The sequence below is a fragment of the Chaetodon trifascialis genome, chromosome 9 (assembly GCF_039877785.1).
Source record: "Chaetodon trifascialis isolate fChaTrf1 chromosome 9, fChaTrf1.hap1, whole genome shotgun sequence".
Classification (NCBI taxonomy): domain Eukaryota; kingdom Metazoa; phylum Chordata; class Actinopteri; order Chaetodontiformes; family Chaetodontidae; genus Chaetodon; species Chaetodon trifascialis.
The window spans coordinates 6,814,541-6,837,683 of NC_092064.1; the positions used below are offsets into that span (position 1 = coordinate 6,814,541).

Sequence of the window (23,143 nt, forward strand, 5' to 3'; positions counted from 1 at the left end):
ACTTGCCCAAGGACAGTTAAGCAGGGTGAATGTTTTCTAGCTGAATCACTGTCTCTGTAATCCGTGAAAGGCCACATTCCACTCTATAGGAGACACAATATGATAAAGGTGCTGGTTGTGGTTGTGGAGACCTATCTGTCGTCGCTGGCTGCAGTGTGTGGTGATGCAGAACGCCCTAACCTGCCCACGCGGTGACAATCTCCTCTGCAGATCATTGAAAGGTTGCCTGCCTGCCACTGCAATGGGCACATCTCATGGGAGCAATAGAGGACTTGTGTAGGAGGACACAAAAGAGCAAAAGCACCCTGGGCAAAACCCCAAACCTGGACACAGCTGGCTTTTCCAAAAAGTGAACAATGCAGCCTTTGTTTGAATAAAAACTGCATTAGTAACATCAATTCCTGCACATCATTCACATTTGCAGCTCCACAGCACCAGGTCTGCTCCATAACCTGTGCTGTTGGATCTGTGCACATTCCTTCTTAAATACCCTTAAAGCCCTGATAATATTAGAATAACAGCAAGTGACAATAATCCAATACAAGCTCAGCACCGATCACAAAACGGGCATTGTCAATTTCACAAAGTGCAATACCGTGTAATGTTAGGGAGGTCATGCTCATGCTTGTTATTTAATCCAATTTTGGAGGCAGAACAGGCGTCAATATCTCCGCTAGGTGGCGACCTTGGTCTGATGCGGCTCACCTTGGACAGCGCTGCGCTTGACTGGAGCCAGACTACATGCAGGATCAGCACAGTGTGACTGCTGAGGAGCACCGAGGACAAAAACTGACGCATTGCATTTACGCATAGAAATATAGAGATGAGGAGCGCTTTCTATTTTCCATTTAAAGTAGAGGAAGCAGTGACTGAAGCAGACTTTATTTCCTCCACAAACTCAGCGCTCTGCATGAATTTGCGCACACACGATCTCACTTCCAATTTATTTTCACTGCTGACAAACAGGATATTTCCCCCCGCAGTTTATTTCTGTAATGTCAGTCGGTGCCTCAGAGTCATGGAGAGGTTTCCATCGCCTCTGTACTTGCATGGCAAACGTCGTGAGCAATCCCACCTAACACAATCACCAACTCATCGCGTCTCTGGCTGTAGCGTCTACTGGTTAATGAGAGACTGAGTTGTTTGGGATGTGCGGCGGGGGTTGGGGGGTAGTTAATGATTATTTTGCCCCCCCCCCCGTTTCCTATATGGATTGACGGGGTCCGCGTCAGAGCACACAAAGTAGACCCGCCTCCTGGCTCCGGGGCGCTCGTTGCGTCTCTCTCCCCTGTCCGCTTCAAATCCATATTCCACTGGGAGGGAGAGAGAGAGAGGGGGGGAGAGAGAGAGGGCGACAGAGTGAGGGAGAGAGAGAAAGAGAGAGAGAGGGAGAGAGAGCAGGACCTAGGACAAGAGCAACGAAAGAAAAAGAGGAGAGAAAAACGGAACGACACAAATGGCACTCATGGCAGGGATTTTGTTCACGGCCACCTTTCTTGTTGTCGGGACTTCTACATTTGTTTCGTCGGCACGGATATACCCCCCAAATGAAGGTAAGGTTGTCGGGAGAAAAGAAGTGCGGCGGACTTGTGACTTCATCCCCGCTCCGCGTGTGCTTGCGCTGCGGAGCCGCACTTCGTGGCCCCTAGTTGCGAGTGCGTGGAGCCGCCGTGAGTTTAGCGGTGGAAAACACCGACGGTCACCTTTACGCGACTTTCGCCGGTTTCCATGTGAACGAAACTGGATTGAGAAGTGGCTGTCCAAATGCGCAGCGGCTGTTTTGGTCTGGGCTCGGGCTCGGATTGTGCCAGCTGCCGAAAGCCTGGGATCAGGAATACTTGTAGCCCCGATACGTGCTGATCGCTCTGTTATGAGAGAAGGTCAAGCTGAGCTCAGCTCAGAAATTAGTTTAACGCTGCGTTGCATCTACCCAAACATGACATACACGTAGAAGAGAAATGAAGTACATTTTGGAGTCAGCGGGAGAGAAATCGGGCACATGCAGCTCCTTGTTTATCAGAATTGTTCACAGTGATCGCTCCGGCTGTCACTGTGTGTTTGGTGGAAGGTGATTGTGGGAATGAAAGGAAAACTAATTCTAAAGTGAAATTACGCAGCGAATGGTCCCCAGTTATCAACAGTAAAGGGTATTGTGTTATGCTCTAGCCGATACATTTACTGAAAAGCGACCAAACACTAAAGTGAAGGATGTTTACAGTTACGGTGTGTCCTGCGCACATCCAGAGCTCGGGAGGTTTCGCAGAGTTGCCTGCCCGGGGTCCCGGGGCGCACTGGATCCAGTTTCAAAATGTTAGGCCCAATACAGATTCAAGCCTGCTTTCTAGTGTAAACATTAATAAATGAAGTGCTTTATTTTATGTAGAATAACCCCTTTCGATGCATAGAATCTGCCCTCTGCAGCATTATGTTTCTGTTTGACACTCGTCCATAACGATGCATCACGGACTCATTATCCATTTAAATCTGAAACAAAGGTTTCCGAAACAAATGTTTCAGATTTAAAATGGATCAGTCTGTATAATGTCTTATAATTATAGTGTGGACTTACATAACGGGCTTATTTATTAATTTATACTGAGTTGATTTATAGTCACACCGAATTCAAAACAACCCCAAAACAGATGATCTCATCTTTTCATTCAATCGAGCATATTTTTTAATTAATGCTCCACGGACACTATGTTTTACTTTTTCTCGAGGAAATATTGTGTGAGACAGCCTCTCTCTGTGTTAGGGCCATTTTAAATGCGTTTTGTTCTTCAGCGACCAAGTTTATGCAGACGGCTCCCTAATTGATTCCGATCACATCAAACACGCTCAAAGCCGACGCTGAGCAAAAACAATTACTTTAAAGACACTGGGGAAATACATTTGTCATTTGCAGAAAGTCTTGTTCTTAACGAAAATCAATCTCACCGACACGCAGAGCGTGGAAAGGGGCTCCGCAGAGCAAAACATTTACACGTTGATCATTTCTAAGACCCTTGGCCTAGCATTTTTATTCTCTATCTGTTCTGACATCAATCACGAGGATATTTTTCTATTTGATAAATCGCTTTAACACTTATGTCTATTCAGTGAGCCTCTTTCTTGAAAAGAATAAAGGAACCTATTTTCTCACTAAGTCTGTTAGGCTGAAGTGGATTATTACATGCCGGTGCTGAAGCTGTATGGACGGACGGAGACTGCATGCTCACTTCTCCCATTCTCGTTTTCCAGTCACGTTATTGGACTCCAGATCTGTACAGGGGGAGCTGGGATGGGTCGCCAACCCGACAGAAGGAGGGGTAAGTAGCCTACTGCAAAGAAGTGTCCCCTTGTTAGGACGCATGGTCCCCTATTGAGTAAAAATGGAGAGATAATATCCATTATTGGCAGGAGCTGTGGAGTGGTCCGCCAAATAGATACACAGCGCTCTTTGATAAGATTCTGTCCTGGTGAGCCCTTTATGGGAATATCTTTGTTGATGATTTATTGTGCAGCTGTCTGCACTGTAGGGGTATCAAGCTCAGGGTTAGGCTCAAGGCATCACTTTCAGTATCTTACACTAAAATATCAGTAAATTTCAATTTGCCATTATTTTGTGCACAGAGACCCTCTGGATCTCCCTCCAGGGCCCCATGGGGTCTCTGGAATCCACTTTGAGAACCATCGTCTATAGGCACCCCCCTTCTCACCCCAAGCCCCTGCTCCCCTTTCTCCTCGCTTCCCTTCTCTCTAACCACTCTGTAATGGTCAGATGCAGGGGCCGATACTGCAGCGGGCGTCAGGTTTCCTGAATAGATGGTGGATTGAATCGGTCTTTGTGGAGAAACTTTATATCCCTTTCCACCATTGAGTGGAAGAGAGGGAGAGAGAGGAACTTGGCAGCAGAGGGAGGGTCCTCTGGAATGGATGAATAAAGGGAAAAGTGCAGTAGGGTTCAGCTCTTGCCGCGAGACTACTGGATCTTGCTATAAAACAACGGGGAATAGGGTCGACTGAATGCGTGATCCCTCAGTCTAATTGGGATATCTACAGTGGCTCTGATAAGAGGAAGAATGGGGGCTGCAGTTGGGCCTACGGTGTGCCACGGGCATTAGAGGGAAACAGAAGGCACATATCATGCCTAAACCAAGTCTCAGTCTGATCATATTGAAAGGGCTAAAATTGTATTTAAATGCCACATCTTTGAAAATCAGTGGTGACCTAAATTATTAATTGTTCCAACAAACAAGTAACAGTGCTTTGTCAGTCTGAAGTCACCCCTGCATTTGTTCTACTGATGGAAAGTGATGATGATGAGCACAAGCGATTTAGTCACTGTTTTATTAGAATGAATCCCAATTAGCAACAATCATGTCAACTAATGAATATGAACCCAGGGGAGCAGAATTTCACCTCATGCCCATCAGCTTTTCTCAATGAACTTGCCCGGTGCTGCGCTCGGATCCTCCCCTCGACCATTTTATCACAAACAAGTGATTGACAGGGTCCTGGCAGCCCCGGCAAGCCTGCATTCACCCTCTCATTACAACCAATTGGCCTTATTCTCCTTCTTTCCTGCTATCGGGGGAAAGGTGCGGCCTTATCTCAGCACCGCTTGATTTCCACAACAAAAGGGGGGTTGAGGGAACAGAACAGAGTGGAATGGAACAGCAGGGAATGATAGACATTTTCTCAAATCATACAGCCACAGCTATGTTTAGCATTATCCCACCCTTCTCCAGGGATATAAGGCTTTAGACCAGATTGTTTATGATAAGGCGTCAAATCAAATCTGTCAACGTAAACCATATCTTCCACTGTCCCATTATAAGTTTTTTTGCGCAGTCTTCTAAATGTTTGAAGCTACGGCAGCCAAAGGCCTGTCTGCTCTTGTTTGCAGCCCAGCTTAGTCAAAGACTCTATTTAAAACAGGCGGTGAAAAACGTAGGGGAACACACCGCTTTGAGCCTCTCAAGACATGCATGTATTTGCTCAACGGTGATCTGTGGACGGGGGAACTTTATCATAAGTAAAACAAACATTCCCTCCCGGCAAAAATAAGCCAGGTCGCGCTGGATAACGTAATCCATACAGCCCCACGTCAGCGTCTCCCCCTCTCTCCTGTGAGTTCATACTAACAACAGCGGTGAACATGTGTGCCTCCGTCTCCCAGTCCCCATCATGTATGCTGATGTAAAGCAGGCACACATTAGATCATTAGCATTGATTCAGACCTTTAGTTTTTGCATTCACATAATCCCGTGTTTTTATTCTTTCACCATACAGGTCTGTGTGTGTGTTTGTATGTGTGTATGTGTGTGTGTGTGTGTGTGTGTGTGGGTGTGCGGATGTGTATTACTCATGTTGTGAGGACATAAATCTGTTTATACAGTCACATTGTGGGGACTTGCCTTGCAAAGGGGGACAAAATGCATGTCCCTGTAATGTAGAACATTACATATTGGGTTAAGGTTAGGGTTAGGGTAAGTCTCCAGGAAATTAAACTAAGTCTGTGTCAGTGTTTCTCAATTCTGGTCCTCGGGGCCACTGCCCTGCATGTTTTAGATGTCTCCCCCCTCCACCACACCTGATTCAAATGATCAGCTCGTCATCAAGCTCTGCAGTGGCCTGATAACGAGCCACTCATTTGAATCAGGTGTGCTGGAGCAGGAAACATTGAAAACATGCAGGGCAGTGGGCCCAAGGACCGGAATTGAGAAACACTGGTTTATGTAATGTCCCCAAATGTGATGGAAACACAATTCTGTGTGTGTGTATGTATGTGAAGAGGATTTTGTATACCATTCCCTAAGTAATTGAACTGCAGGCATTACTGAAGCATAGAACTAATTACAAATTTCCTTTCTCACAGTTGCGGAGCATCCATGAATATTAATATCTTTATGATTCTATATTAGGACCTAACAAGTCTATTAGGTGCCATTCATAAAATATGCATTAAGTTTAGCCATCAATTAATTGCTCTGCTGAGACTCAAATATTGACTAATCTTTCTCGCATGGCATTTTGCACAGTATCTCTCATTCTTGGCATAGGCTCTCAGTCATGTGAAATGCTTTCATAGGCCATTTCAAGTAGGAGAGCATTTAGTTTTGATATTTCTCTGATGTTCTTAACCTTTAGCAAGTCTGCCATGACAATGTTATAGCATTTCCTACTGTTCTGAACATTCTTAAACTATGGTTTAGAATAAATCATAGGCAATTCATTTGCAGATGGCAACTTTGGAATATTCTTCTAACATTTTTAATGTTGTGTTTTCCCCAGTGGGAGGAAGTGAGTATTATGGATGAAAAGAACATTCCCATCCGGACGTACCAGGTGTGCAATGTCATGGAGCCAAACCAGAACAACTGGCTCCGCACTGACTGGATCCCCCGAGGTGGTGCCCAGCGTGTCTATATTGAGATCAAGTTCACCCTCCGAGACTGCAACAGCCTCCCTGGGGTCATGGGAACCTGCAAGGAAACCTTCAATCTTTACTACTACGAGTCCAACAATGATAAGGAGCGCTACATCCGTGAGAACCAGTTTGGCAAGATCGATACCATTGCTGCAGACGAGAGCTTCACTCAGGTGGACATCGGCGATCGCATCATGAAGCTGAACACAGAGGTCCGGGATGTGGGCGCCTTGACCCGGAAGGGCTTCTATTTGGCCTTCCAGGATGTTGGAGCATGCATTGCGCTGGTGTCTGTGAGGGTCTTCTACAAGAAATGTCCTTTAGCAGTGCGTAACTTGGCCCAGTTTCCTGATACCATCACTGGAGCCGATACCTCCTCACTTGTGGAGGTTCGTGGCTCATGCGTGGATAATTCGGAAGAGAAGGAGGTTCCCAAGATGTACTGCGGGGCTGATGGAGAGTGGCTGGTGCCCATTGGGAATTGCCTGTGTAACCCTGGATACGAGGAGCGCAATGCAGAATGTCAAGGTAAAGGACTGACATTTGTCTTGTGTTTCTTGGGGATGACTCTTTCTCTATTTATGAATCACTCTTTCCTTCAAACCCTGCCAGTCCTACAGTATCCTACCTCTTTAATTTCTCCCCATCCTCTCGCTCTGTTCCTTTGTCTTTATCCCCCACGTTTCCTTCTCTTTGTCTTTCTCTTTCTTTCCCTCCCTCAATTTACCCACCTCGCACTCTGTTGGATATTTATGTCTCCTCGCTCTCCCACTCTCAACAGTCCAGTGTCTGGTTGGGTGATAGAAGCAATGATTATTGTAAATGGAGTAATTAGTGGACCCACTGAGGGGTGTTGTGCAATGGGATGCATCCCAGGAGAATCGGTGACACTGGGAGAGGAGGGTAGAGCTCCGACTGGTTTGCACTACTGCTGTGTCTTTCACCCCCACTTGCTCTTTCTCTTATTCCCAATGGTGCCTGAAGCTGGAAGAAAGAGATAGACAGCTTTAGTGCAAGAGAAGGAGAGAAAAAGAGTTTATCATTCCAAGCAGGTATGAGAAGAGTGAAAATACACAGCTGGGAGATGGGGTTGAAATAGTGCTATTTGGTAGGGGGGAATAGCCCTTGGTGGATGATTATTCTAGTCTCAGCTCGCTGTGATCCTATACCACACTGTTTGATGAGGTTTTAAGGTCAGTGCACAGCACCTTCTTCCAAGTTTTTAAAATCAGGAGCATTATAGAGCCTTCAGCATGTTGGTGAAATCAAAACGTTGCCCAGAAATACATGTTGAAAAAACACGTCAATAGATTTTTTCAGATTCTTTGCTTCAAGGCATTTCAAACTTTGGCTTTTATGATGAATTCCGTTTTTGATAAACTCTACCCTCATTTAACTTGCAGTTTTAGCAGTAGTTTATGGTATGCAGCAGTACATTGTGGATAGCATCTAGTAGTATTCTGCAGCTGCTTTGTGGATCACATCCAGCATTTTGCCAAGCTGAGGCGCAGTTGTAAGCTGGCCAGACAAGTGGATGCCAATTCTGCCACAATAGTTTATTGGTATACCCCACCAGCCACCCACCACCATCACACACAAAAACCAGTGAGCCACAGCAGTGAGGGGTCAGAGGCTGGGCACGGGTGATTAACAGGGGGACGGACCACTACACCTCTCCTAATTTACGAGGGAGCCTTTATCTTGGAGGACTAATTGCATGACAAGCAGGTCTGGTGATTTAGGGGTAACACTGGCTGCTTGGGGGTGGGGAGGTAAAGGGGCACAAGTAGCCACAGATGGGTTTGTGTGTGTATTTGTGTGTGTATTTGTCCAAAAAAGTATCATCTGAGCCGTAAGAACTCTGTTGGAATGCTGCCCGTCTCCCCTGTCACTGGGTTCAGATGGCTCTGGCCAGATTTCTGTCGCCAGGGTTGGCTTCAAAGAAGCACAGAGAGATGGAAGGGTGAGGGAAGGAGACCAGAAAGTAGTTAGTTACAGACTTTAGGTAAATCTCCCCTGGATTGGCTTTCCATCATGCCATTTACGATAATAACCTCTCTTATTTCAAATCAGAATGAGAACCCTGATCTCACACTGTGTATCATAACTTTCATTTCCCTGCAACATTGAAAAAGCCTCCTTATCGCTCCTCTTTAATTTCAGTTGAGATAAATAGCTGTTACTCTCCAAAGAAGGCAACAAAGGATTTGGAAACCTTGGTTTTATATGACTAATGCAGTCTCATAGTGTCTGCCAGCCTCTGAGCTGGCAGAATTGCTTTTCATGCCAGTATATCCATTTAGCTCACATATCACTGCATGTGCTTTAGTTTGTTTAACTTTTCACTGCCAATACATCCACTCCATTCACTTTCAGCATCAATTCAACTGTTCAAAAAGTTTCTTAACACTTCACTTTCATTTGGAAACTGGATAACGTGCTTTGGGTTTGACACTGCATGGCTGCCTGAGGTGTCAGTGTGGGTCAGCTCCAGTGACTGAAGGGTTAAGAGGTGCTGGCCAATGTCAGTCTTCAAATGCACTGATGAGCTGGTTAATATTCCCCCATGTGACAGCCTGTATGGGAGAGGGGCTCCTCTCTGTGAGCGTGTTGATCAAGGGACTTCAGCAGGAGGTTTTGGGGGAGGGAGGGTGGCTTTCAAGGGAGAATTATGGGTGCATGTTAATAGTTTTTTCTCATATATTAAAAAGTTTAACTAAGTGTGTGAGAGCGTCTCTTCATGTACTTACACTTTATGGCTTGATCTGTGTCAGTCTTTTCTTTTTAAAGGTTTTCTATGGTGCACACAAGCCCAGTTTTGTGTGTGTGTAAGTTTGTGTTTGCATACTTGTATGTCTGTGCTTGTCTTGTGTTCGTGCAGGGTTACAAGGCCACCTTGGCCCCTGGTTCCCAGCCTGGGATGAATGGGCTCTCCTCCATCATTGTTGGGGGCAGCAGTGGAGGTGGCTAAGGCTGGTGAAGTTTGGGGGGGGTGGGGTGGGGGGGGGGTGGGGTGGGGGGGGGGGGTAGAAGGGGGGCTGATGGGGCTCATAGGGGTTGTATTCTCCACCCCTGGCAGAGGTCAGGGGTCATCCCCTCCTGCATCCATCTTACTGTTGCGTCTGACAGGATTGTGGATCCAGGATTGATTAAGACGTCAGGGTTTTGACAGCTGTGGTGGGGGTGTGTGTATGCATGTCTGTGCTCGAGGTGGGCCAAGGGTGGCCAGGGTTTACACCCAGGGCCAAGGCGAGAGGGGCAACCCAGGGCACTGAGGGCCAAGGGGCCCCCTGATCTAAGAAGAGGGGACTCTGTCTGTTTGCATTTGGGATCCCTTTCCATGTTAACTGCCCCCCCCCATGCACTCTGTTGAAGGGAGGGAAGGGTGGGGGTCAGTGGTGTCCCCTCGCTCCTCATCTGGTGAGGGGGTTCCTACTGCTGTTGGAGGGGAGGGAGAGATTAGTGAGAGCTGTGTATGTCATTATGGGGAAATGATAATTGCTCTGTTATTGTGTTTGTTTCTTTTCTCTGTTGTCAAGTGAGAGAAACATTTGAACAACGTGTGCTGTGGCAGCAGTTTTGCCTCTGCAGGGCAATGATTGTGTTTTCAGGAAAATCAGCAAGGTGTGTGTGTGTGTGTGTGTGTGTGTGTGTGTGTGTGTGTGTGTGTGTGTGTGTGTGTGTGTGTGTGTGCGTGCGTGTGTGTGTGTGTGCGTGCGTGTGTGTGCGTGCGTGCGTGTGCGTGTGTGTGTGTTTGCCCTGAAGTTGTAGCAGTTGACGTGTTTGCATGTGTTTACTGAAGATATAGTTTGGTTGAGGAGTGAAGGTGGCAGATCCTGCAGAATCCTAGTTTGTGGTTGAGCTGTTCACTGGCACCCTGCAATCATCAACACACGCGTACACACACACACACACACGCACACACACACACACACACACACACACACACACACACACACACACACTTTGTTCTGCTCTTATTGATTTACCACAAAACACAAAAATGTATCTCTGCCTTTTCAGATAAATGCTGCATTAAGGCAACTCTGAGAATGACTTTCAGCATCTATTATTTTATCATGTGTTTCCTTAAAACCTGTTTGCACGTGTGTGTGTGTGTGTGTGTGTGTGTGTGTGTGTGTGTGTGTGTGTGTTTGAATAATGGCTTAGGGCCCGGTTGTGATGTCAGCATGTGATCGGGGCATTTTCTCACCTGAGACCCCCCTCCACCTTCTCTATTCCCAGCAGTCTTTGCTGAGCTGGAAACTCTCATTCATACTGGATTAAGAGGTTTTAGGGATGAAGTTTCTCTCCTGTGCTTCGCTCATTGTGTGTGTGTGTCTATCTGGGTCTTCCATTCTCTCTCTCCCTCTGTTGACAGTGTTAAATATGCGCTTGGGAGCATCATTCTAAATTCACCACGTAATTCTGTTTAGCCCGCTGGTCCCCGATGGCTTTAAATACACAGACACAGTCCCGTGCTCTTCCTCTCCCTCCATTATTAACCTCCTCCTTCTTCCTCTCTTCTGCATATACTCAAATTAAGTATTTGCATCTTCTTCGTGGCCGGCTTGGTTGGTTGCTTGCTTATTTTTTCTGTCTCTTCAAGTTTCCTGTTGCTTTGATGGCTCCTTCTCCTTTTATCTCCATGCATTTTTTTCTGTGAGCAATTTTCACCCATTCAGTCTCTTTTCTCCTCCTGTCTTTTTTTTTCTCCTTCTCTCTGCTCCGGCCATCAAGGTGGTTAGTGTTCGTCAGCCTGTCTCTGGCGGCAGCAGCAGGAAGTGGGCTGAATAATGAGATTACCTTCACTGTTGGGAGGGAGGCACACAGAACATCATCACCCGTCATTGTTGCCACAAACACACACGCGGATGCACACACATAGACAGGTGCACAAGTGTGTGCGTGTGCTCCCAAACCTGAATAATAAGAATCCAGACACACATAGGGAAAACATGTACAGCCATGCATGCATGCTCATACAGACTAACAAAAAAAAAACAGCTTTACACACACGTGTAAAAAAGGGCATGTTAAGTAACAGACTCAAGTACACATTCATAAATATGTATAGCAGATACACACACACACACACAAGGTTTAGTCTGCGCTGGCACACAGACACACACTCAAAGCTGAGCAGAGCAGAATGGAGGTGAATGTACTCATCACTCTCCCTGCCGCCAGAGAGGCTCATTTTGTGCTGCTGAATAGAGACGCGGAATCTATTACCGACGGAGAGCTGGAAAGAACAACAGATACAGAAAGAGAGGACAAAATGTCTCATGAGAAATCTTCCACCACCCTTTCCATTCCGGCTGAAATAATTGCTTAAAGCATTTTTTAAAAATATTCCACTCTTCTTTTAACTCCTCAAATGACGAGAAAGCCCCCTCAACACGCACAAATGCCCCCCTGACTGTGTGGAGGAGGGAGGTGGGTGGGTGGCGGTGGGAGTGGTAATTCAGCCGTCATTAGCTGAGGTGCTGAAATGTTTTTCCTGCTTGGGCTGCCGTCCTGCCTCAGTGTTTGTTCCCTTTGCAGTTCTCGACACTCATCACCCCTCTCTCTTTCTCCTCGTGGTGCCCTGTTCAGGAAAGGAAGTCATCAGTGATTGAGCATGACCCAGGGCTGATGGCCGTAGTGCTCCCACAGCGCCAGCCATGTCCAAATGTGTAGGAGTACGCTACCGCGAATATTTTTAAGTCATTCATCTTCCCAATGAGTTTTGAAAGCTCATGTTTTTCTGATGAGATCAAGTTAGTTTTAAGAATTTTCTGCAGCAATGAACTTCATTGTGCGGAGTTTCAAGGAACTGACACTGATTTCAAGAATGTGCCAGAGGCTCGGCAAAGTTCAGTAGAAATAAGGACAATTATCCCAGCCTCAACTGTTTTGTGGAAAACTTTTCATGACTGGATATGAAACTATTGATACAATGAAAACTTTTGTAAAGCTGTGTAAAGCTAATACCACACTGTAGAGTTCGTGTCATGGGGCTCAAGCAAATATGTTCTTCTTTGCATCGTGTTTGTTTTGTTATTTGACAGTAAAAACTGTGAGATCGTTGCACTGGTTTGAACTGGTGTTAAATGACAGTGTCATTTAAATCCTTGAAACAGGCTGATAGACATTTTGAATCATGATTAAATAAATTGGTATAATAAAAGCTGGCTTTTCTTTTTCAGAATGAGAATAAAAGTCATGGTGTGTCCCAGCCCCAGTTTTAGATTTTGCTATTGATGGACACTGTTGTCTCGCAGCACCAAGCACAAAATGACGGAGCTACAGGGATGGGAAAAAAAAAAGTGTGGAGAGTGTGTGAGACAGTTCCAGAAATCCTATTTTACGTATCTTCTCCATCTTGGCGAAGAAACGTAAAATAAGATTAAATCTGTGCCATCTGTTGGTGCATGCCAGTTACGGTACAGTAAATAAATGAATTTCATAAACTGGCACTCTCCTGTGAAAACCATGTATCTCCAACATGGCAACTTTTAATGAGCTAAGGGAAGCGACCCTATATCTAGCTTTGTGACGATGCAAATCTACTGGTTTAAAAACATTTCCGAACCATAATGGAACACTTGGTCCATCAGTTTATCCTAAAAAATTAAAATTCACAAAAACAGCGAGGATGGACTACTTTCTACGAAGAATACTATGGAGATTAGTGCAAATTGTATATTTAATAGTGTACTATTATCAGGTAGTGTGGAGTATGCACAGCTTACAGGATCTGTTAAGATGGATGTTGTTATAGTGTGAGTGGCTGTCAGCTGGCATCAGGAGCATATAGCTGTGGAAGTTTCTAAAGGGGTTTAAAAGGATGATAACATTACTCTTTCCTCTCCTCTCTGCTCCTCTCCTCTCTGCTCCTCTCCTCTCTGCTCCTCTCCTCTCCTCTCCTCTCTCATCTTTTTGAAAAGCATCCTCTCTTTGAAGCCCGCGATGGGAAGAGGGAGCGATTAAAGCAGTCAGCAAGCAAATTAGCATGTCAAAAGGCCCTGAATCAATACCCCAGCTCTCTACCAACACAACCCTGCAGTCCTCCACCACCACCCCCTCTATCTGTCCCTGCCATTCCCCCATTCCTCCGGCTGTTTCCCTTCTTCTCCCTCCATTTTCTCCTGCACTCCTGCACACTCTCCCTCTTGCTCTCTTGCCCTTCTCTTTCTCTTTCACTCACTTTAAATTTCTCTTCCCCCTCTTCCTGCAAACCCGCATTTTCTCCCTCAGCTGACAGACGAAGGGAAGGCGCAGAGTTTGTAAAGAGAGATGGACAGATGTATAGGCAGAGAAAGACGGATAGAGGGAGAAGTGGACAGCGATCAAGTGGGCATGGGTGGACTGTTTCAGAGAGGTTATGAAAGAGAAAGAGGGCCTCTGCCACCGTCTTTGTTTTGAAAGAGAGGGAGAACAGACCTCTCTCGCCAAGGAGAGTGGAGGAGATGGAGATGAGGAGGCAGGGAGGGAGCTAGAGAGAAAAAGAGACAAAAAACACGGGGGGGAAGTGAAGTGGAAAGAGATTTAGTTCCAGTCTGGCAGCCGTGCTTTTTCTACACTTCACCCGTCGGTTCACCATTGCACGGAAATCCCTTTGATCTGGAGCAATGTGTTACTGATAGTGAGGACTGGCTGTGTGTGTGTGTGTGTGTGTGTGTGTGTGTGTGTGTAGACAGACAGTGTGTGTCCGAACCATTATCTGTCCTATATTTATTCTGAGCATCTGTCGCAGAAGGCATATCGCATGCTGTATCATAACCTTCTATTAACGTTCCAATCGCGTTGCATGATCTGAGCCTGGAGACAAAGCAGGCCCGCAGCTCTTCAGATGGACGGCCAACTCTCCCTCACTATGTGACAATGGGAGGCTGATTGCAAACACCTTGAAAATGTTTCATCTCTCTCTCTCTTTCCCCCGCTGATTTCTATCTTAAGCTCCCTCCATCCTGCCAGGGTGAGAGTAGGTGGTCTTTTCTTCTCTCTCGTCGTCATCCTTTTTCTCAGGGGGCGCAGAGTTCAGTGGCCAAATCAAAGGCTGCTCCGTGGCAATCAGTTAGGGGTTATGACAAAAAGCCTTGCAATAAAGGGCCGCTCTGTAATCTGATGTGCCCTGAGACTGGACACAGTGCCCATTTTAATGAGCTGTGATCCCCCTTTTCTAATCATGATGGTGGAGGAAATGGCACACTGGCTCATTCTCCCTGGCATTACACGCGTACGCTTAGAATGTGTGATTTTTATGTAGGAAGAAGAATGAGGAATGCAGGCAGGTTGTTGAAAGGACATCTGTCAGTGCAGTAGAGTTGCGAAGTGGGAGGAGGCATGTAAGGTAGTCCTGTTCATTTCCTGCATAGACAATGTTAGATGAGTTTGGAGCACTTCCAAAGCTTGAATAGCCATAAAACTCTCCCGCATGAATCATTACCACAAAAGAAAAACAGCTGCATTAGAAAAAAAGCTGATTTGTTGATTAAGCATTGAAGGTACAAGCCTGTGTGCACAGAAACACAATGAGAGAAGTCAACTATGGCTTCCAGGGTGCATTTAGGTAAGAAACATCCAATCGCTGAACTTCTTATCTAACTCTCAAGAACAAAAAAGAGAATCAGCACATTCCCCAAAACTCTTCCCTTTAAAGAAATCTTTGAAAAGGGAATTTACAGTGGGCAACTCTTTCAGATAAACTCTAACACACATACACGCACACATCCCTGAGTTCAGCCCAGAGCTTTGCGATCATGTGGCTGACCTCTTGCTGCGAGTACATGTGTATGCACATGGGCATGTAAAGTACGTGTGTATCAAACACACCACAGGGCTGCCTGTGAGGTGTAACCTCTCTGTGGGAGAGCTGAAATGTAATTTGGGGATGTGGAGGTCTTGCAGCACCAGGGATCCAAAGCTGCAGATCTCCAGCCAAAGGCAGAGGTGTGTCCATGCTAGGGCACGTCTCTGGGATTAGAAACCTTGATCCCCACTGATCCGCAGCAAGCTGTCAAATACTGCTGGAAGAGGAGGAAGAAAAAAAGATGCGATCCGTTGAAGTCTCACACAACGGAGAAATGTGAGGGGAAGAAGAAAGAGGAGGGGAGAGAACACAGAGAAACGCAGATAGGATAGAGATTGAGAAAGAAAGGAAGTCACTGGAATGAAACAGAGTCACATAGATATCCAATGTGTATGACAGAGGGAGTGTGTGTATTGAATAAAGGAGAGAGGAAGATGAATTGACTCCTGTCTAGTGAGCCTGATAAACGGCTGGAAATGTGAAAGGTGAAGTGGGGGGTTAAGGGTACGGACGGTGATCACTCTCTGAACAAGTCTAGAGTGGTTGTGTCACGACCTCTGGCAGCTGTAGTTGATATTACTGTCAGTAGCGCTACCTGTGTGTAGTGTAGGGTTGTTTCACCTGACTTTGAACTGTTTTCATTGGAACTACTGTCAACTGAAGAAATAGTCCCTATGAAAGCTGTTGATAGCATAGATTATCCAGAGTTTGCCATAGTCTACAGAATTGACCTTTTAGGTAGTTTAAATGGCAAAAAGAACTGTGTGTTGGGTGGAATATCCTTGGTAGATCCTTTGTGTTTGATGTGTAAAGATACAGTAATGGCAGTGTTAAGCAAGAGAATAAAGCAGGTCATGAACGCATTTTTGGCAGGTCTGCAGGGCGTCAGGTGCTGCTCGAATCACAGACAAAGCTGCCAAGTATGGAGCATAACCCTAAGTGGTGAAAGAACCCATAAAGATAAGGAGAGACAACAGACAAGGCAGGAAGAGAGCAGGAGACATACGTGGAGTGAAGGAACGCGAGGAGTCCAAAAGATACAAAACATAACACATAACTTGACGCTGGACCTCTTCCAACAGTGCCCACACACTTACTTCAAAGCTTGCAGTGCATTTGAATCTTTGTTTGCCTCTTCCCATCATCGCCGAGCCTGTGTGTCTGTCCTCACATCAAAGCTAGAGGCTAAAACATTACACATTAGCAGAGTAACCCAGTCTAAGCAGCAGCCATTAACCCCAGGCTCCTGTTACACACCCTGTAGCCCCCCTGTAAGGCCAGGTTCAACTAGCCTGGGGTTAGAGAGGGCAACGCATGCACCTAATGGCAAAGTTTGTGGACACACATACATGCTATTAACTTAGGAATGCACACACATATTATGCAAAGCCATACCATGCGAACAGGAGCTGACACAGTTTCAAGTTGAGACGGTATCGCTTCCTTGACAGCAATGACCTCGATGCTGTTTTGAGAGAGAGCGAGAGAGGGGAGGGGAAAGTGGTCTGGAGAGAGTGAGGCCTGAGTGACACCAGGAGAGGTCAAAGGTTAAATCAGTGACAGCCACAGTGGAGACCAGCAGACCGTCATTGGGCTGACACGAGCTGTTGAGGAGCTAGTGACCCAGGAAAGTTTTTATGTATGACTGAGCACGCACGCACACACACACACACACACACACACACACACACACACACACACACACACACACACACACACACACACACACACACACACACACACACACACACAGTGCATATAACTACATGTCGTCACACACACAATGCAATGACACAATTGTGTGCACAGTTTTCTCAGGGACACACACCCTCGCGCACACACACATGCACAATAGAAGGTGCTTCGAGGCCCCAGACAGGCTGTCGTCTGGGAGCTACGAGTAGATTACCTAAACAAACAACCTAAAAATACCTTGCTTTTCACTCAGAAGTTGACCCTTCCCAACCCCCCTCATAACCCACCAAGCTGCTTCTGTGAAACCAACTAGGTTGATGTTAAACTTGCCCCTGAGACCAAAGGCAGCAAGGTAATTAAAGTTTTTGTATGCTTGTTTCACCGCACTTAAGTGTTGACACGTGCGTTCTCCCTGAGTGTGTGAGCTGTGTTCAAGTGTGCTTTGCTTTATGATTTCATTCAATACGAGGATGTAGCAGAACCAAAACACTCACTTTGACCAGCGGTTAATGTAAATGTAAATATTTGAAAGTGGTAAGTGCATCATTATACTCTTCTAAGTGGTTAATGCATTCGGCATGATGGGCCAGTCCCCTTCTTTGTTTATGCTAAGGACTAAGTAAAGGTATTTTCCAGTGCAACTGATTTGAATTTTGGATTGTTTGTCTTTTAAAAAATCCCCTACTGATGGCGACTGCTTACTCATTTTGTTTTCATATTTTATCCTGGCTGGCTATTTTATGAAAGGTTTATTTTCATTTTACAGCACATGTGATATGGTTATGTGGTAATGACATCATACTCTGGTCATTTTCTCGTACCATTGTAGCCACCTGAGGTCACACACGTGCGGCAGGAAGTCAGAAAGGGTTGAAAGAAGTTGAAGTTTTAGAACTGGAAAAAGAGTTATGAATCTACCTAAATTTACCTGTACCTCAATTTGCAATAAATATCACAGAACTGACCCTTAGCACACAAATGTTCCAGCATCAATAACTGGTCATTCTATAATTAAGTGAGGCAACATGAGAATAGAAATGCATGCAGTGATGCATAAGAGTCATGTTACAGGAATTGCTTAGTTGGTTGCTCTGATCACCTTGATCAGATCTTCTTGATTAGAACCAGATGGGAATTAGTACAGGGTGATTAATATGCTTTATTTATTTATTTTTTGTACTGGGAATATAATATCATTTTACTGAGCAAAGCTCAAACCATTCTGCCACTTGTTCTAATGCTTTCCTGAACTTGGAAAAGACACCATTTAAGATACAGTTTATCTCATTGTCACAATAACTGAATCTCTCATGCTTTTGAATCCACAAAATCAATATCTATAATGAATACGATGTATGATGTGCAACATGAAAAAAAGTACAATTAACCTATGTTAACATGACAAATCTATTGTAAATGTTGCATTGAGGGGGATTTCAGTGATTTGTTATGTATTTGTGCTACAGTGTGACACGTGGTTTACACTTGTTTACAGAATTGGATATGAGGCCCCATTGAGACTGCTTCCCTATCGCTTCCTCTTCCTCTTCACCTATTCTTGGTGTGTGTTCGTGTGTTCTCCTCACACATCCCCCCTTTTCCTGCCCCATTCTCTTTGACTTGCTGCGAGCAGAATAGTTGAGCTCTCCCAATTGTTTAGCGGTGTGTGCCGATGTGAGTGTCCCCTCGCACAACAGCATTAGCATACACCCCCACGTCCCACCTCTCTGCCTCTTTTTTCATAATTGAATTGAAATGCAGCTCTTTTCATAGTAAACAATGTCAGGAAAGCATGCTAGGTACACTGCCTACTCACACACACACACACACACACACACACACACACACACACACACACACACACACACACACACACACACACACACACACACACACATACATACAGACGCACACACGTCCAACATGAGACTCAGGCCTCTGCAGACCTTCGGGAAATTGGACAAAGACAATACCCTGACTGAGTTTGTTTACCTCCCATCGTCCCTGCAGTGCTCATGTCCCCGTGCTTACCCTGCGTACACAAAGCCTGTTTGGTGTGTGTGTGTCTTTCTGTGTGTTTGTATGCATGCATGGTACTGCAAAGTGCATCTGTGTAGTCCAGAGAGCCTTTGAAAGGCCTTGTGTGCATACCTGAGATTGTGCAGGTGTGCAGAGGTTTGTAAGCCTCTGCGTATATATATATCTGTCTGTCTTGTTTGTCTTGAATTATAGCCCATTACCCACCTGCTGCGCAAATCTCAGGTCACAAAAGGTCTTTAGTGGGTTGGCACTGTGCCTAGCTTTGGGTGGTGCCACCCTTGTGGACCTGGCATGGGTGCAAAAGTGGAATCTGAGTGGCCCCCACCCATCGTAGCCAAGACAGTATTTGACCTAACAAAGATGGATCTGTTTGCTGCCTACACCTCTCCCTGTTCTGTCCCTCTAGTTAGCTTTCTTTTAGTGCCTTATTCTTTCTGTTACGGTCACTGTACCCTGGTCTCATTTTTAGGGAGGGGTGTAGTCCATTCTGAAGTGGTTGGGTGGAATACTTTAGATTTTTGTGATATAACCATTGTACTAATATTCCTTCTTAAGGCCAGGCTCGAGGAATTAGGGAGGAAGTTGAGGCCTACGTGTCAATAAGAACGCAGAGCCCTTGGTCCGCAGGAAGTCCTCGGAACAATATTTCAGTTTTTCAGTTATGCAATCCAAACAGAAACAATATAGGTGGCACCCAGTGGACCCTAGTCAACAGTATATTGGAGAAGGAAATGGTTTGACAGGCTTCTGTATTAACAGAAAGTTCCTTATTAGGCTTTAACATGTTACTGTATATGACCATTTTTAGCCATCAGGCTCAGCTTTTGTTGTAATTTTCATTTTTACAACATGCGCTGCTCATCTGCTACTTTGGCTGGCGCTCCCATGTGTCAGGTAGAGACATTTTAATTAGGGCAGTGTCGTGGGTGGCTCGTGATGGATCGGTGCTGCTGAAAATACAGTTATAAATCATCCAGCGTCTGACAGACAAACTGTTGGCAACTCCTGCACCCCCTGGCACCGGCCACCTTTCGCAAAGCTGCAGTGATTGTCAGCAAGGCTGGCTTGGGTGTTATTAACATCGTTAGCCTTGCTGACTTTTGTTCTTAGCCTTCATTAACACCAGTGAGGATGTCAACCCAGATGTCACTACCTAACTTTTTTGCTTTTGCATTTTAAAGGATGGTACCAGTAGTATGGGACCTTCCCCCCGGGTCAAGGTCAAGATGTGTGACGATGTATGTCATCAATCATGGTGATCAGTTTCGGTGGCCGTGTGTCCCTCATCCATCACACTGATGGCTTTCGCTGGCCGTGTGGCTATGTGTCGCCGTCAGGGCCGGAGGTAATTAATAACCCCCAGTGACAGAATTAATGAGTTAACCTGCTCCACTCTCCTGCTGTTCCAGTGACAGATGCTAACGGTCAGCAGCTAGTTATCCCTGCTAATACGCCAGTAGCTCAGGTGTCTTGATGTGGATGGTCATTTATTATCTGTATGCGTGTCTGGGTGGGAATAGACAGTATATACATCTAAGAGTTTGAAAGTTTGTTTTTTTGTTTTTTTTTAAAAAAAATCCAACTCAGGACTACACCTAGGGGCTACACAAAACACTCTTGGAATAGTAATCCTTTGTAGCAGGAGTCTCACCTGAGCAACAAACTCTCCACCGAGAGAAAGGGAGAGAGACAAAAAGAGATAGAAGAGACACAAAGGCAGAGGTATATGTCAGAAAGGCAGGTTGAATAGAAATCGTTGACTCCTCAAGGTGCAGGAGAAGGAGAGACTCTCCTTGCCCTCAGGTCCTGAAAGCCGATCGCTTCGTTTTTTTGAAAGAGCAGCTTTGTGAGGACGCCTCTGACTGCTCCTCTGAAGAGAGCTCACTGTCTGTTATGACTAAAAAAGAGTGACTGAGTTTTCATCACCCAAAGAAGATAAAGCGCAGCCTTGAAAGGAGGGAAAATGCTGTAGTTTGAACTTAATTCTCATTTTTGATTATAAGAGAGGCAATTGTTCTGCCTGGGCAGGTCTAGTTATTGTGAGCCGTGTGCTGGGTGTTATATTCCTGGGGCTTTGGATAGCTATTGTAGCGCAAGTTTGCTCTCATGCTTTCAGTCCCCAGTGTATTGGATACTTTGTTGTGTAGGCTGCAGAATAGCTTGCCTATCAGGCTTTGCATGCAGGTCACTCAAGGTGGGCTTCAGTGGGAGGGTGTGTGGGTAGATGTGGCTTTATTTGGCTGCAGTGTAGGGAGCATCCATGGCTGTTTAAAGCCTTGTGTGTAGGTTGTTGCCACTCAGAGGAAAACTTAGCTGGCTTTTAGATGGCTCGCGTGTGAGTAGCTATCATTGTATCATTAGCTTCTGTACACTCCCATTTTTTGCAGATGGTTGCGTCTACGGTTTTGTCTTGAACAGAAGTTCCCGTTTTCCCCTCCCCTCACGCGGTGCAGCCAATTCAGCTAGAAGAATCCCCACCACACGGACAAAACTACTCATTAACTCCCACAACCCTCTCCCTCCACCCTCGTCAACCCCTTTCCTCCAAACGTGCTTTAGCTTAGAGACAACGGGGATGGGGATGGGTGGGGGAAAGACTGACAAAAGGGGAAAAAGACTAAAGCCGGAGAGGAGGATTGAATGAGTGAAAGAGCTGCTGGGGGAGAAAAGGGGGAAGAATGCGATGTCCCTGTCTATGAGGGATTCCATTTTTTGCCTTTCCAGAATAGAACAGTAAGTCACCAGTCTCTTTGTCTGCCTTTGATCTCTCAGCTCAGGGATTTGGCACCTGACAAACCCCTCTCTGTCTGAAAGAAGGCCTGCCGAGAGAAAGCCTAGGAGAGTGGGTGAGAGAGATAGAGGGCGAATGAGAGTGAGAAAAAATAACATAGGAGAGTTAGAGAGCGACGGGGCGAAAAAGGAGACAATATAAAAAAGATGGTGTGGAAAAACTGGGTTAGACTTTTGAGAGCTGTATGAGAGGATATGATGAGGGCTTCCCAGCTCAGATCCCATAAAAACTAAATACATGTGTGTTCATGTGTGTCTGTATTTGCGTCTGTGTGTGGGTTTGCCATGGCTGGCCCGGGCAGTGATAAATCCAGCAAGTCTTAAGGGAGATTCCTCTCTGAAGCCACGGTCTCTTGGACCACCCACTACTGCGGTCTCTTCCTTCACACACACACACTCACACTCCTAATAGGAAGCAAATTCCCCAGCTTAACGTGGATATCGACTTCTCTTTTCCCTTGACTGTTCCTTTCTGCAGGGCAGTAGCTGCTATAAACAAGCCCTCATATGTTGACATCATATTTTCAAACACAATTTCTAAAATGCAGAGTTTCAAACCCCAGATTGAGATGCTGGATCATGACGATGGCAGACAGGGATTTGGAGTTGTGCAAAGAATTGTGGGACAGCCTGTGGGGACTCTGGGGTCAGCCTGGGACGGCTTAATGATTGATGAGCGAAAAACTCATCAACCGTGCACAGTTTGAGGTAGCCTGCTCTTAGACTGTGTCTCCTTAAAGAGGCTCAGGCCCAAAGGCTGTGAAGCAGAGTACTCAATTAACTCTCCCTCCAGCTTTTAGCAAGGGGGCATCATCTCAAACAGCTGGTTGACCCCACTCTCAACTCTGGACACTTTCCTGGTCAGCGCACATGTACAAACCCTAACAGCAACTTTGTGTTTTGTCACCTGAAGCAGTCACAACCTCTTAAACAATACCCACAAATCCCAGTGTCCTCCTGTCTCTAGTGATGAGACTGGGTGTTGAAAGATTGCTTTAAAGATAGAGAGATAACACAAAGCACCTCCCGACTAATCTCTCCTCTTTTGGAAGAAAAGAAATGGAGGCTTCACGCACCCCTGCAGGCTACAATCAAAGGGACTCTTAGCTTAGCGTTAGCGAGTGAAGCGGCAGGGATTTAGCCCTGATTGACTGAGTGGGAATGGGCAAAGAATGGCTCAGCAGGTAGCAGCTAGCCCGATTCGGTTAACGCCACGCTACGCTAATCCAGCTGCAAGAGAAGTGCGGCTGTGGGGCAAAGAGCCTGACTTTATTACGCCTCCAAGACAGGGTTTTCCCTATATTTTAGGGGGATTGTGGATTTCCTCCTCTGTGTGTACGTGTGAGCATGTCGGGTGGTTGGTGGAATGTGTGTTTTTGTTGGATGACAGACTTCCTCCTCACTGTGGT

The 23,143-nt window shown here is 45.8% G+C and overlaps 1 protein-coding gene across 3 annotated transcripts in view; it reads left to right on the forward strand.

The window, feature by feature from the left end:
- Nucleotides 1–1,235: 1,235 nt before the first annotated feature.
- Nucleotides 1,236–23,143, forward strand: part of epha4l (eph receptor A4, like) — a 51,883-nt gene continuing 29,975 nt past the window's right edge. For all 3 annotated transcript variants that reach the window (XM_070970551.1, XM_070970553.1, XM_070970554.1), the window contains exons 1-3: nt 1,236–1,553; nt 3,241–3,308; nt 6,277–6,940. In XM_070970551.1, coding sequence (XP_070826652.1) covers nt 1,457–1,553; nt 3,241–3,308; nt 6,277–6,940 — 829 coding nt within the window. In that variant the 5' untranslated portion in view covers nt 1,236–1,456. The remainder of the gene's footprint in view (nt 1,554–3,240; nt 3,309–6,276; nt 6,941–23,143) is intronic.